Source organism: Quercus robur, chromosome 2 (assembly GCF_932294415.1).
Source record: "Quercus robur chromosome 2, dhQueRobu3.1, whole genome shotgun sequence".
Lineage (NCBI taxonomy): Eukaryota > Viridiplantae > Streptophyta > Magnoliopsida > Fagales > Fagaceae > Quercus > Quercus robur.
This window is the reverse complement of record NC_065535.1, coordinates 13,156,398-13,170,798: the sequence shown is the minus strand read 5'-3', so window position 1 is coordinate 13,170,798 and position 14,401 is coordinate 13,156,398. Positions and strand designations below refer to the sequence as shown.

The 14,401-nt window shown below is 36.5% G+C and overlaps 1 protein-coding gene across 1 annotated transcript; it reads left to right on the top strand.

The window, feature by feature from the left end:
* The first annotated feature begins 1,862 nt into the window (after positions 1 to 1,862).
* Positions 1,863 to 5,913, top strand: LOC126695066 (GDSL esterase/lipase EXL3-like). Its single transcript, XM_050391681.1, has 5 exons — positions 1,863 to 2,019; positions 3,403 to 3,533; positions 4,151 to 4,380; positions 4,637 to 4,929; positions 5,735 to 5,913. Exons 1-5 carry the CDS (start codon positions 1,863 to 1,865, stop codon positions 5,911 to 5,913), a joined length of 990 nt encoding a protein of 329 aa, XP_050247638.1.
* Positions 5,914 to 14,401: the final 8,488 nt, after the last annotated feature.

The window sequence follows — 14,401 nt, the reverse complement described above, 5'->3', positions numbered from 1 at the left end:
GATTGCCAAAGGGGGAGTTTGTTAGGTTCCAAAGTTTAGGATTTTATGTATTTAGAACTCTAATTTGTATTGTTGGCAAACCATGATCAAAACAATGTGTTTAGAAGTGTTTAAAGCTAGCTTAAAGTTGTATGTCAATGTAAAGTTGGAATCGAGTTTAATGCAGGAAGCACTGTGGCTTTCGGCCTGACTCGATCGATCGAAACTTAGGCTCGACCAATCGAAGCTCGGGCAGATCGCTTTTCTGCAGAATTTTCCAACTCAGCCCTATTTGTTTTAAAACGTTTTTAGGGTTTCTTATTTGTCCTAAGTATAAAAGGCAAACCCTAGCCACGTTTTAGTGTTGCTCATTATTGTGGTTTATGTAAATCTCTTGTGAGATCTAGAGGAGCTTTCCTTTACACAAACTTAGGGTTTTCAAGGAAGAGATATTTTCTACACCTTGATGATCAATTCAGTTGCTGCCATTAAAGTTTAAAGAATACACAAGCGGGGGTGCTTGTAGCTGGTGGGAATTCAAGAAAGAAGGAGTCCGTGGATTCTGAGCTTGCACGTGGTCGTGTCAGTAAGTTCTACTGGTTGGTAGCATTAGGAAGTCAAGCGGGGGTGCTTGTAAGTCCTTTTGTATGGACTTCGATTCTTTCAAGATAGTGGATTCAAGTTTACCTTGAGGATAGCTAGGTCAAATCCTCCCCAGGTTTTTATCGGTTTGGTTTCCTAGGTGATCATATCGTGTGTTATTTATTTTCCGCTGCTTTGCATGATTTGATCTTTATTATTGTGATAACCTAGACTTGTTTAATTGGACTAAGTAACAACTTTGCTAATTACCTAGGTTTAATCAATTGTTTAAGGGGTCTAAAAACTGTCAAAATTTAAAATAAACTATTCACGTTTTTTTAGAAATGTGGAAAAAAACTGAATATGTATTAAATGTGTGTCAGTTTAGATGAAAAAAGTCAAATAATTTTGTGATAAATCATAGTTAAAAAGTAAAATTTTGCCAATTTCCCATATAGTGAGATTTGTGATAGATTATAAATGAACCACAGTTGGTTCATTAACAAGTGCTGGCCGGCACCTGTTAACAAAATCCTTAAAGATATAACTTACTAAGCTAAGGGCAAGTTTGGTACATTGAATATGATTATTACAGGAATGATAATCTTTATTACTGGGAATAAAATGTGTTGTAATGAAATAACTAAACTTATTCATTAGTTTGGTTGTGAATTGTAACATTAGAATAAAACTTAACATTTATTTTAGAAAATATTTCACTCATACAATTATATTCCCTAGAAAGTAATATATTTTAAATTTGAGAGAGATGAATTATTTTTTTTTTCCATAATTGTTTCATGGATATGGAAAGTTTGTTTTTTTGGAAATATATTAATGTTAGAAATTATTACACCTACTAAGGAATAACTATTACAACGAGAAATAGTTATTCCTCATTTTAAAAAATAGCTATTCATAAGAAATGACTATTCATTGTAATAAAAATATAACCAAATTGTTGAATAGCTAAACTATATAAATAACTATTGCATTACGGTGCCTATTATAGTCTACCAAACATGCCCTAACAATTTTGGGAAACATTTAGTTAATTTAATGCATTAATGCTTTTAAAGAAATGATTTAAAATGATTTAATACGGTTGACCACCATCAATTGATAGAAGTTCAAATCAGATTTAATGCAAAATTCCTTTCACTCTTGTAATTACCATTAACTTCTTCTTTACTATTCTATCTATGAGAGTATAAATACACACAGTTCAGACTTCATTTAGGCCATGAGAAACTAAAGCATTCATCACTAGAAAAACTAAGTACTACTCTAAGTTTGTAAAAATGGCCTCTGCATCTTTATTTATACTTTTCATTCTTCAAGCTTGTGCTTATCTATTTTTCTACACCATAGGAGCTCAAGCAAATATAAAATTTTCGGCAATTTTCTCGTTTGGAGATTCAATCCTTGACACAGGCATGAATAACAATCTGCCTTCAGGTAGGTGTGATTACCCTCCATATGGAAGAGATTTTCTAGGAAAAGTTGCAACGGGAAGATTTTGCAATGGGAAAATCCCCACAGACTTGATAGGTGTAATATCATAAACTCTTTTACTTACCAAACAACATTTCCTCTCTCTCTCTCTCTGTCTCTCTCTCTCTCTCTCGGTCTCTCTGTCTCTCTCTCTCTCATGTGTTGGGTTATATATTGACCTCAGTTAATTAATTCAATTATCCAAGTTGATTAACTAGGTCAAATTACATGTAAAGTTGTGGAGGCACAAGACAAAAATACCATTGAGTGATTAATCAATTCAATTACCCAAGTTGATAAATTGACACAATGATTTTGTTGACTAATAGGAAAAACCTCTCACAAGGCAAAAACCTCAACGAATAATTTTTAGGTCACCACTCTCAAGAATCACTAATCAAAATCAAGAGATTATAAGTATAAGAATCTTGCCCCAAACCTGACCTATCCCAAAGTATTAACCCATAGTTGAATCCTTACGCCAATCCCAAAAGGGTCTTGATTTTGTAGAGACTTCTTCCCTTTGCATGGATCTCAGTGCATGTCTAACTCCCAGCAACTTGAAGCTTGTTGTTGGATGCAAAGTTCCTCAATACACTTGTAGAGAAGGAAGCACTTGGTCACCAAATCCTAAGGCGCATAAGAATGCAGTAGCTTCACAATAAGTGTATAGATTTTCTAATTGAGTCTTTGTGTATGATGACGACTTTAAAATAAACCTTTTATATCCCCTAGAAGTTTAGTGAATGAAACCTTAAAATTAAAGTCCATGTCATCATGGGTCGAAAAATAGATTTGGAATTTCTGGATCTGCGAAGCTCGATAAATTGAGTAGTGTCGAAAGGTATTGGGGTTCATTAAATCTCGATAGATCGAACTTGCATGTGTTGAGCTTGTATCGGGGTCCACTATTTTCAGCTTTTCCTACTTATTTCTTTGTGCAGTCTCATGTCTTCAATAATACCACTTGTAATTTTCCTTAAGAGACATACTTTATGATATTCTAGAATTCACTTAGATCTACCCAAATAAAAGTAAAGTGCATTTTGTTAAAGGACATGCCAACTACATAAAAATATAACTCTATTATCATGCATGATGCATGTTTTATATACTACGTATAGAAAGTTTTTGGTCCTGCTTTTGAGTTCTAGTGTCCAACAAATTCTATGTATAGTTTATGTAGATTTTTGTTATTTTATTTGAAAGAGCCTTTCAAAAAAAAAATCTAAATTACAATAATTTTTAAACTATAGGGATGAAAGTAATGCACTCAAAACTTTAAGGTTTAATTTGAAAATAAGACCAAATTGTTGTGGTTATTCATCCATTTTATATTCCTTTCAGCGGAGGCATTGGGAATTAAAGATATTGTGCCAGTGTATCTTAAACCAGATCTTCAAAGTAAAGATCTCCTAACTGGTGTAGGCTTTGCTTCTGGTGGCTTAGGAATTGACCCGTTAACATCTAGTACACTGGTAACTATCTTATATCTTTATTTATTAAACAAACTTTCAGTTGTTACATTTGACTGCATTAAGGTTTGGACTAAAATCAAATTGTTTGGATTTTGTCAAAAGTACTTCTATCGATTTCATTTAATTTAAACTTTAGGGATCAAAATGTAACAATTAAAAAAATCATGGTACAAAATTGTTATTGGATGGAATCCCAAGGAGGTAATATGTTCAATCAAAACATGCAAAATAGAATTTGAACAAAACCCTAATAATTTTATTTTAGTCCAAAATTAGGCAGTGAAATATGAAAATTGAAAGTCTTTAAACTAAATTGTTACCTAGCAGAACCGCAAGACAAGGGATATGATGCCCCCCCTCCCCCCCTCTCTTTTATTCATATTAATTGTATAGAAATTACGGCATTTGTTGGTTTTCAATTAATCTAGAGGATAGTATTTCAACTTCTGCCCCTCTATGTTTTAGGTGATGGGATCCAACACCCAAAACACAAGACAACAAAAAATCCGATTACAGGAGCTAAATTAATATTTTCCTTAATCTAATAATTACACATAAATTACTGTGCTTTCAAAATTCTAGGCTTTCTTGCAATTTAATTGTTTTGTTGGAATCAGGGAGTTGTGGCAATGTCCCAACAGTTACAATACTTCAAGGATTACATAGGGAAGCTAAAAGGGGTTGCTGGTCAAGAGAAAGCAAAAGCCATTATAGCCAACAGCCTTGTTCTAATGTCAGCAGGCAACAATGACATAGGAGTACATATACTGCTGGTTCGAGGAAATAACAGTATACTTTTCCTGCATATTGTGCTCAATTGGTTACCTGGTCTACCACTTTTTTGGAGGTAAATTTCTTTCATTACGACTTATGAAGGCCCTAAGTAACTTTTTAGAAGAAAAATAAAACCTGGAACCACAAACTATTATACAATTTTTTTTGCTTTAAGTATAATACGGCAGAGTGTGAGTGACAAAATAAAAAAAATGGTATGTTCATGTGCAGAGTTGTGAAAAAAAATTGTGTAATAATTTGTGATCCTGTAACCACTTTTTTTAACTAAATATGTGCCATGCACTTCGTTAAAAATCTATTTTTCTAAGAGGTAACAAAGAGCACCAAGCACCTAACCGTATCAAATATAAATTTGTGAAGCAATTGTATGCACTGGGGGCTCGGCGATTTGGTGTTCTTAGTACTGTAGCACTTGGATGCGAGCCATCAGGAAGAGTTGCAGGATCTTGTTCAATGACCGCAAACGTAGGAGCACAAACGTACAATAATCTGCTAAAAGCAGGAATAGCCTCCCTTCAAAGCAAGCATTCCGACGCAAAGCTGGTCTTTTTCGACATCTTTACCCCTCTAGATAACATCGCCAGTAATCCTCAGCGGTTTGGTAAGTGTTGTTATTATTATTATTATTATGTCTTAAAAATTTGGTAATCATTTACTTAAACTTAAAGCTGTTGTTTTGCTATCATCCAAAGTCAATTAGCCTATATGGAAAATACTAGAACTACAACCAAATTTTAATGGGAAATGTTGAAGGTAGTATAAATTTAGATCACCCTTCATTCCTTGTTGGAACTATTGAATAATTGAAGGTGAAAGAAAAAAAAAATTGATATTAAGGATAATACAAATTTTATTATATAGACCATACTAATTGATAGGCTATTATTCTCATAAAGGCTATTTAGATATTTATTTATTAGTTATTAAAGTGATAACAATATGCCAAAGACCTCATAGCTGAATTGGCACCTCCCTATATATAAAGTGCTTGGAGGTCTAAGGGGAAAAGTGTTTAAACTGTGGAATTAGCAGCATGTTATAATTATTTCTCAAAAAAAAAAAAATGTGACAACAATATCATATTTTTTGTCGCATTAATTTGTAAGCTTTTTTTAGTAAAATTTATAATAGTTTAGAATTTTCATATAATAAAATTACTTTTTCTTATTTTTGTAATTGATGAGACGTGTCTATTAAGTGTACGCATATATATATATATATATATATATATGCATACATACAATAATATATATATATATATATTTATATATAGTATCCTACTGTTTTGTTCTCAAAAGTTAAAACATCAATTTTTAAAGTTTATGTAATATGATATATTATAATTGAACTTTATAGCGTCAATTTGGTGATACATTTCTAATTTGTGACTATTTTTACAATTTCAGGCTTTCAAAATGCAAATTTGGGGTGCTGCGGCGGCGTTGGTTCATGTCTTCCATTTACTACACTTGTTTGTCCAGATGCTTCTACCTATGTCTTTTGGGACTCTCTCCACCCCACTGAAAAAACTTACAGAATAGTTGTCTCTGATGTACTCAACAAAACCCTTTCTAGTTTCTCTTGAAGCAATACTTGTTTTCTGGTGTTCGTTGCAGCAACTCTCTCACTTGGTGTTTACAATAGTTGCGAGCATAATAAGGGAGAGGTTTAAAGAAGGGAACGTTAGAGTGGGAAGCTTTGTTCTGTTAGCAATGTTAATGCTTGAAATAAATTGTTGCTTGTTATTAGGAGTGGTTGCTTAAGTAGAAAGAAGTTACGAACTGATAAGGTACCAATGGGTACGTAGTAGTCTTTGTTGTTTTAGTAGGGAAGTTGTTTTATGGTTCTGTGATGAATAAATTTTATAGTGATTCGTTTGAATAAAGCATCTGAAAATACTTATCCAGTTATCTAGTGGAGGTTAGAGATTATCCCAATTCTATCCCGTCTTTATTATCCTATTTTCATCAATTTCGGTCAATATAAGAATGAATTGGGTAAAACTTGAGTTCAGCATCTAATTTTACTAGACTGATTGAGATAGTAACACTTGTCTACTTTTAGTCACATGGTATCATCTCAACGGGTCCTATGCATTAGATGTACTAAACTCAAGTCAAGTTCGAAAGAATCATATTTTCTACGTAACATCATTGTTCTTAAATGATACAGTTGAATGCAGTCTTTTTTTTTTTCCAATACTTCAGAAGATTTTTTGAGGTCCAGGCCTTCACTTGAGGAGTGTGAAATAAAATACAAGAGCCTGCTTCCTGGTTTTTGACTCTGCTTAGTGCAGTCACATGACTATCACTTCTGAGTACCTCACAGTTACACACACACTCCCATTATCTTGCTTGTTATATTCCAAGATAAAGTTATGGTATTTACAAAATTGTATTGATGAGGTAACAAGAACAATTGGGGACATAATTTATCATGGGTTAGTCGTGCTTGGTGTCAACATGTCGAGTGACTCTCAATCACATTGGGTTTGAAAACTTCTTAATCGTTGTTGATTAATAAGATGTGGGTTATTGACTAGTATATTTATGTCGGCAAGCAGATGATTTTGCTGGTTATCTTGTAGATGTCGACGATCAGAGGTGGATATTACTCATAAGTTTCTTCATTGACGTACCATGTGGTTGAGTGAAAAACACGTTATATTGAATAATTTTTTTTCAATAAGTATTCTAATACATATAACAATTCCTCAACTATTTTAGCACCTAAAAAAATGGAACAACATAGCTATGAGATAATCAATTTCTATCAATGTTGATAGAGGAAGTAAGTAGTCAAATTTGATTAAATTTATAAGCATAGTATAAATTGGGGGCTAGGGTATAACAGTTTATTGGTTTCAGAATAGTTAAAATACTTTTAAGTTCCTTTTGGTTAACGTAAAAGTGTCCTCATAAACTTCAAAAATGAAGGATTTAGTGATTTGGAAAGCTAATTGAATTTTGTTTCAGTATTTGTGTTTTAATATAATATAGATTTTGTAATATGTGGTTTTTTAAAGTCTATGTGCATGGCCGGGGTTTTTTTTTATTAAGAGAAAAGCTTATAAAAGAGGGTCATTGAACTTTTTATTTTTATTTTTCGAGGGTCACCAATCCTCCATAAAGATAAAACATTTGTTTCAAGGGTCATGTAGGTTGTCGAATTTTTTGTTTCAAGGGAATTTGTTTCAAATGTTATCAAGGACCATTTAAACCTTCAAAGTAATCTTTTTAAAGGGCTTTTAATACCTTTTTTTAAGGGCATTGACCCTCCAAAAAAAAAAAACTTTCTTGTAATGACATGACATTAATCTTGTTCCTTATAATAGACAATGCACATTAATAATATATATATATATATATATATATATATATATATATATATTTTGGTAAGATAATAATATATTAATTTAACACAAAGTAATTAAGAAATATACCCGGACTACCTTAATTTATAAATATTAAAGAAATACAGGTTACTAAGCTAACATTTTTGGGAGAGTATACAAAAGAAAAACCTCCCTGGAATGATAAACCTCCCTATTTCTTTTGAGAAAACAAAAGAAATAGGTTTTTTTTTTTTCTCGCCCTAGTTTCTCTCTAGAGAGACTAGAACGTAGAACGCCGTTATCTTCCCTGGAATGATAAACCTCCCCCTCTGCTAATCCTTCCTAGCTGTAGGGTTTTCTTTGACCTTTGTCCCTCGTACACGTGGTCTAATCTTCTTCTTTTATCCTTTCAACATCGCTTTGCCTTCATGGAAGATATACTTTACTACTGGAAGAAACTTTCATTGACAGATGAGGAAGACGTGAAGCTTAGTCTGTCGAAATCCAAAAACTTACGAAGCAAGGAGTATGTTTTGGCTGCTAAGTTCCTTACCAAGAGAGCCCTTAATGTGGAAGCAATAGGCCGCACGTTTAAACCTCTGTGGAGAGCCAAAAAGGACTTTAAGGTGCGTGAAGCGGGCGACCATATACTCTTGTTCGTATTTGAACTCAAATCTGATGCAGAACGGGTCCTTGCTAATGAACCATGGACATTTGATAAACATGCTGTCCTGTTACAGAGATTTGATGGGTCTATACCGTCAAGGTACTTGAGGTTTGTGAGAGTGCCCTTTTTCGTGACACTCAGGCCCAAGGATCCTAGGCCTAAATGAAAAAGGAGGATTTGGTGGACCGGGCCTTGACTCACCGCAGCTAACGAGCTGTTTAAGAATCAAGTGAAATGCAGAGAATACTCCAAACAATACAAACAAAACGACAAACAAGGATATCGTAGAGTGCCAAAGATTAACAAGGTAAATTCAGGAGGAAAGAAACAGGATTAACAAAAGCGATAAAGATTAGTGCCGTGGGGATCCTGGGAAATATGAAGCAAAATTTCATTAATATATTATCTGTATGATTACAGAAAGCTCACTAGGACGTGCTACAAGGTTCAATCAAGCTCAAAAATTGCAGTCTTGAATGACTATTTCAGCCTTCAAAACTTGCAAAGTTTGATTCTCGTTGAATCCGAGTATGTGCAATAGTGGCTTTTACAGGATACCGGGAAGCAATATTTTGTTTTCCCTTAATATTTTCTCTTCACTCTTGATTTTCTCTGATAGTTCTTTTTCTAGAGAATTTCTACTTTCTTTCTCACTTTTTTTCGCTGCCCTTCTTCGCAACCCATCCCCTCCTTTTATAATGGAGTTTTTCTGGGCTTCCCGGGGAACCATTGGTTCCCCTGTTTTGCTCTTTTGCGAACAGAGTATGTCTTGTCCCTGTTGTCTCGGTAAGTCCCTTTTCCGTTTCTTCTCATTCTTTCCTTCTTTCAGTTCTGATTCTTTTGAAAGCTTCTGGTTTGCCATCTTCTTTGGGAGTGCTGAGGTATGCCCTTCTCGGCATCCTCACTTCTGGCGCCTTCTATCTTTCCTATTTGGGCAGAATCCTGTTCTGCCTTTCTAAAAATTGTTTGTTATCATTCTTCTTCCCTGTCTTGGTTCCCCGAGGCCTTTTCTGTCTGTGCCATGAGAGGTCGCTCGCGCTCCTTTTTACTTTTGTTTTCTTGTGTTCTTTTTTTCTGTCTTCTTTCTATCGAGCTGTCCCAGTCTTCCTTTTTTCTTTGTGCCTGAAGGGATCCGTGCCTATTAATGGTTCCTGAGGATCCTTGCATCTTATATTTTACCGTGGTCTTCTCTCTTTCTTTTTTTCTTTGGATGCTTCTCTTTTCTGGGCTTCGGGATCCTCTGGGCCTTTCTTTTATTCCCTCATGGGTCTCCTGTATAATCCCTTTGGACTTAGCTTGAGTTTTCCTTCTGGGCTTAACTCATTCTTTTTGGGCTTAACTTATTTTTCTTGGGCTTATTTTACTATGATCTTTTTCAGACCTCAACAAGGTTCACCAAACTGAAATTTTTGGTGCAAATAAATGGTTTGCCGATGCGTTTGCTGGACTCTGAGATGGCAATTGAGTTGGGAGAAACACTTGGTCAGGTATCTCCGTGTGAGAATCTCAACGAGTTGGTGGGAGGGGAGTTTTTACGTGTCCATGTAGAAATTGATATCTCAAAGCCTCTCTGTCGGGGTCGACAGTTTACACTGGACGCAGAGGAAGAAATCTGGGTTTCTTTTAAATATGAGAAACTACCCATTTTCTGTTATTGGTGTGGTATGATTTCTCATGATGGAAAAGATTGCGAGACTTGGTTAGCAAGGAAGGATTCAGCAAACACAGAACCTTATGAATATGGACCATGGCTAAGAGCTGCACCATATAACCCGGGAAGAACTCCATTCATCGTTGTTGCTGGTATGGGCGATGGTCTGGGAGGCACTACAAAACACTCTCAACCTGCAACCACCGAGAAGCCATCTGCAACGGCGGCTAAAACAACCGGAGAAAATCTTGAACGATCTGACTTCGGCGAGGTGGCTGGAGCGGACCTGGAGCATGTGACAATTATGGAAATTCAAGATGCGGGGGAGCAAATCACGCAAATACACCAAGATACTAGCAACCCGACATTAAAGGCAAATGATTCCAATCCGGATTTAAATTCTTTCCATACTAACCACGTTGATTTTGAAGCGCAGATTCAGGAATTAGACTTGGCTATTGGAAAGTATGATAAAAAGGGGGAGCACGTGGATCCTAGGACAGCTAACACCTCTCAAGTCTTAGCTAAAAATGGGAAGCAAGTAACTCCCTCACCGCTAGCTCAACATGCAGTAAGTCAGGAGCAAGCAACCTACATGATAGAGAACCCAACATCTCCTACTCCAGCAAATAGAACTGTACGCACGTGGAAAAGTTTGGCACGAGAAACCAATATGGAGACTGACACATCATAGGGACCCACGGATACAAAAAGAAGCAAAGAAGAAGTAATGGAGTATTTTCCTGAGTTACCTACCAAAAAACTACAGGTTTCAAAGGAAGACAGTCAACAAAATCTAATGGTGGAGGCTGCTCAGTAGCCCCGCCAAGCACAATGAGTCTCTAAGTATGGAACGATCGCGGGCTTGGGAACCTGCGTACAGGGAAGGAGCTTGAAGTATTGATTCAGGCTAAAGATCCCTCCATTGTGTTTTTAGCCGAAACATGGGCAGATGAAGCTAGGCTAAAAAAAATTCAAAGGAATATTAAGTTCGATAATCTGTTTTACATGGATAGAAATCCTAGAGGTGGTGGGGGTCTGGCTCTGTATTGGAAAAATTCCTTTGATGTTCATGTGGATTCTTTTTCTAAATATCACATAGATTCAATAATCAATAAAGGAAGTGATGAAGCATGGAGATTCACAGGTTTCTATGGTGAGCCGACAACACACAAAAGGATTGAAGCTTGGAACAAACTTCGCTTACTCAATAATAAACATGACCTTCCTTGGCTTTGTGCTGGAGGCTTTAATGAAATCACAAGACACTCAGAAAAATTGGGAGGCAATAACAGAAGTCAAGCTCAGATGCAACTTTTCAGGGATGTCATTGATGAGTGCGGATTTCTTGACCTTGGGTATGTGGGAGAGCAATTCACATGGAGAAAGCATTTTGCTGATGGACACTTACTATGGGAGAGACTGGACCGAGGGTTATCCAACCATGATTGGTTCATAAAATTTTCGGGTACAAAAATACACCACTTGCATTCAGACTCCTCTGATCATTCTCCTTTATGGATCACCTTGGATGGTTTGGACATCCCGTCTTTCTCTAAACCATTCAGGTTTGAAGAAATGTGGCTCTCGAATCGAGGGTGTTCAGATATTGTAGAAGCGGTGTGGCTGTCTAGGGAAGACGAAGGTGCTCATGATCATGTAATTCGTAAAATAGACAAATGTGGCAAAGAATTAAGAATATGGAACAGGAACTGTTTTGGCAATGTTAGAATGGTGTTGAGCCGAAAGAGAAAGGAATTAAAAGAGGCTGAAAAAGTAGCTATGAGATCCGGAAATAACCATCAAGTCCGAGATTTGAAGAAGGAGATAGCTGAACTGGTGGATAAGGAAAACAGACTTTGGTTCCAGAGATCAAAAGTCATGTGAGCAAAATTTGGAGATAGAAACTCAAAATACTTTCATAGCCACGCTTCACAAAGAAAGAGGAAAAATTTAATCCTGAAGCTGAAGGATTCCAATGGCCGTGTGGTTGAGGACAATGAAAGCATAGCGGACTGTCTAGTACAGTACTATCAGACCCTCTTTAGCTCAACAAACCAGCAATACTGTTCTTCGGCTACAAATTCTATTCAGACCGTGATTACCGAGGAAATGAACTCCAAGCTCTCAGTCGAGTTCACCCATCTGGAGGTAAAGCAAGCCATTAACCAAATGGCCCCGCTAAAGGCCCCAGGGCCAGACGGTATGCTACCCCTCTTTTATCAACACTATTGGAATTTAATTGGTGATGACATTTCTAAAACTGTGTTGCATTATCTTAATTCTGCCACTTTATCCGAGCACCTAAATCACACTTTTATCACCCTCATTCCAAAAAAAAATAATCCTGAATTTGCATCTGAATTTAGACCAATCAATTTGTGCAATGTTTTGTATAAAATTTTCTCAAAAGTTCTAGCAAATAGACTTAAGAAAATTTTGCCTAATATTATCACTGAGAATCAAAGTGCTTTTACAAAAAGTCGCCTTATTTCTGACAATATTCTGGTAGCTTTTGAGTCTTTACACAGCATGCAGAAATACACAAGGAAGGAAGGTTATATGACCATCAAGCTGGATATGAGTAAAGCATATGATAGAGTGGAATGGTCCTACCTATAATCAGTTATGGAAAAAATGGGGTTTACAGAGCACTGGATCAATCTCATGATGTTATGTGTTAAAACAGTGACATACTCAATATTGGTGAATGGAGAACCCAAGGGCATGATCACACCATCTAGGGGCATCAGACAGGGAGACCCTCTCTCTCCTTTCCTTTTCTTACTTTGTACTGAAGGTCTTAATGGATTAATCAATAAAGCTACTCACCAAGGATATATTAAGGGTTACTCTCTTTGTAGAAATAGCCCATGCCTAACACACCTTTTGTTTGTAGATGATAGCTTGCTGTTTTGCAGGGCCACCATTGAGGAGTGCCAACGAGTTCTAGACATTCTGGATGTGAATGGAAGTTGCTCAGGACAACAAATTAACCGAAGCAAGACGACAATATTCTTCAGTAAATCTACCACTGATGATACCAGAAATCAAATTAAGTTGGCTTTAGGAGTTCCAGAAATTATTCAGTATAAAAGATACCTGGGGTTACCCTCATTGGTAGGTAGAAAAAAAAAAGCAAGTTTCAATTACATAAAGGATCGAGTTTGGAAGAAATTGCAGGGTTGGAAGGAGAAACTCCTATCACAAGCTGGAAGGGAGATATTAATCAAAGCATTTGTTCAGGCTATTCCAACCTACACCATGAGTTGCTTCAAACTTCCAATAGGGCTTTGTTCAGAAATTGAGAGCCTAATAAGAAGATTCTGGTGGGGTCAGAAAGGAGAACGAAGAAAAGTCCATTGGGTGAAATGGGATACACTTTGTCTTCCTAAAAAAGAAGGTGGAATGGGATTCAAGGATCTGGCCAATTTCAATGATGCTCTCTTAGCTAAGCAAGCTTGGAGATTACTTCACAATAAGGATTCTCTATTCTATAGAATCTTTAAAATGAAGTTCTTTCCAAATTGTAGTTTATGGAAGGCTCAAGATTCTAGCTCTGGATCACACGCTTGGCATAGTATCCTAAAAGGAAGAGATGTCCTAATAAAGGGTGCTAGATGGAGGGTGGGGTGTGGAGAAGATATTAGTATTTGGAATGACGCCTAGTTACAATCACAGGAACATCCACGAGTCCTATCAAATATTGTACCAGGTTTTGAAGACTATAGAGTTGCTAATCTAATTAATCCAAGTACAAGAACATGGGATGCAAATTTAGTGCACAGCTTGTTGTCACCTGAAGAAGCCGCACTGGTTCTTAGTATTCCATTGAGCCACACCCCTGTAAAGGAAAAAATCATCTGGCCTTTCACTCCCTCAGGTAACTACACGGTAAACTCAGGTTCAAAGTTCTTAACTAAACTACCTTCTTTGGGTGCTCCTGCAGGTAACACACAGCAGCAAACTGAGGTATGGAAGTTGATTTGGCGGCTCAATGTCCCAAATAAAGTGCAGAACTTCATGTGGCGGGCTTGCAAAGAAGCCATACCAGCTAAGCACAATCTATTGAGGAGGAAGATCCTAACCGAAGATAAATGCGAAGAGTGTGGCATAGAGTCCGAAACAACAACCCATGATCTATGGAAATGCCCCATGCTGGATGAGATTTGGCAAAACATTCCAGGCTTTGAAGATCGGGGATAGTTTGATGTTTCACATATCGAAGAACTGATCAACCTGACTCACGAAAAAAGAAAGGACATGGATCTCATGGCTATGGTAATGTGGACGATATGGCACCGGCGAAACCAAATGCGCGCACACTCAAGTGTTCTTCCCAAAGCACAAATCTTCCAACAAGCTTCACAGGCTCTTGCTACTTTCCAACAGTCCCAATGCGCCCTCACAAACCACACAGC

Coding starts and splice junctions, on each gene's coding strand:
- LOC126695066 (XM_050391681.1), top strand. CDS start 1,863: ATGGCCTCTGCATCTTTATTTATACTTTTCATTCTTCAAGCTTGTGCT. Junction 2,020..3,402: donor GAATAACAATCTGCCTTCAG/GTAGGTGTGATT, acceptor TATTCCTTTCAG/CGGAGGCATTGGGAATTAAA. Junction 4,381..4,636: donor GGTCTACCACTTTTTTGGAG/GTAAATTTCTTT, acceptor TATTTTTCTAAG/AGGTAACAAAGAGCACCAAG.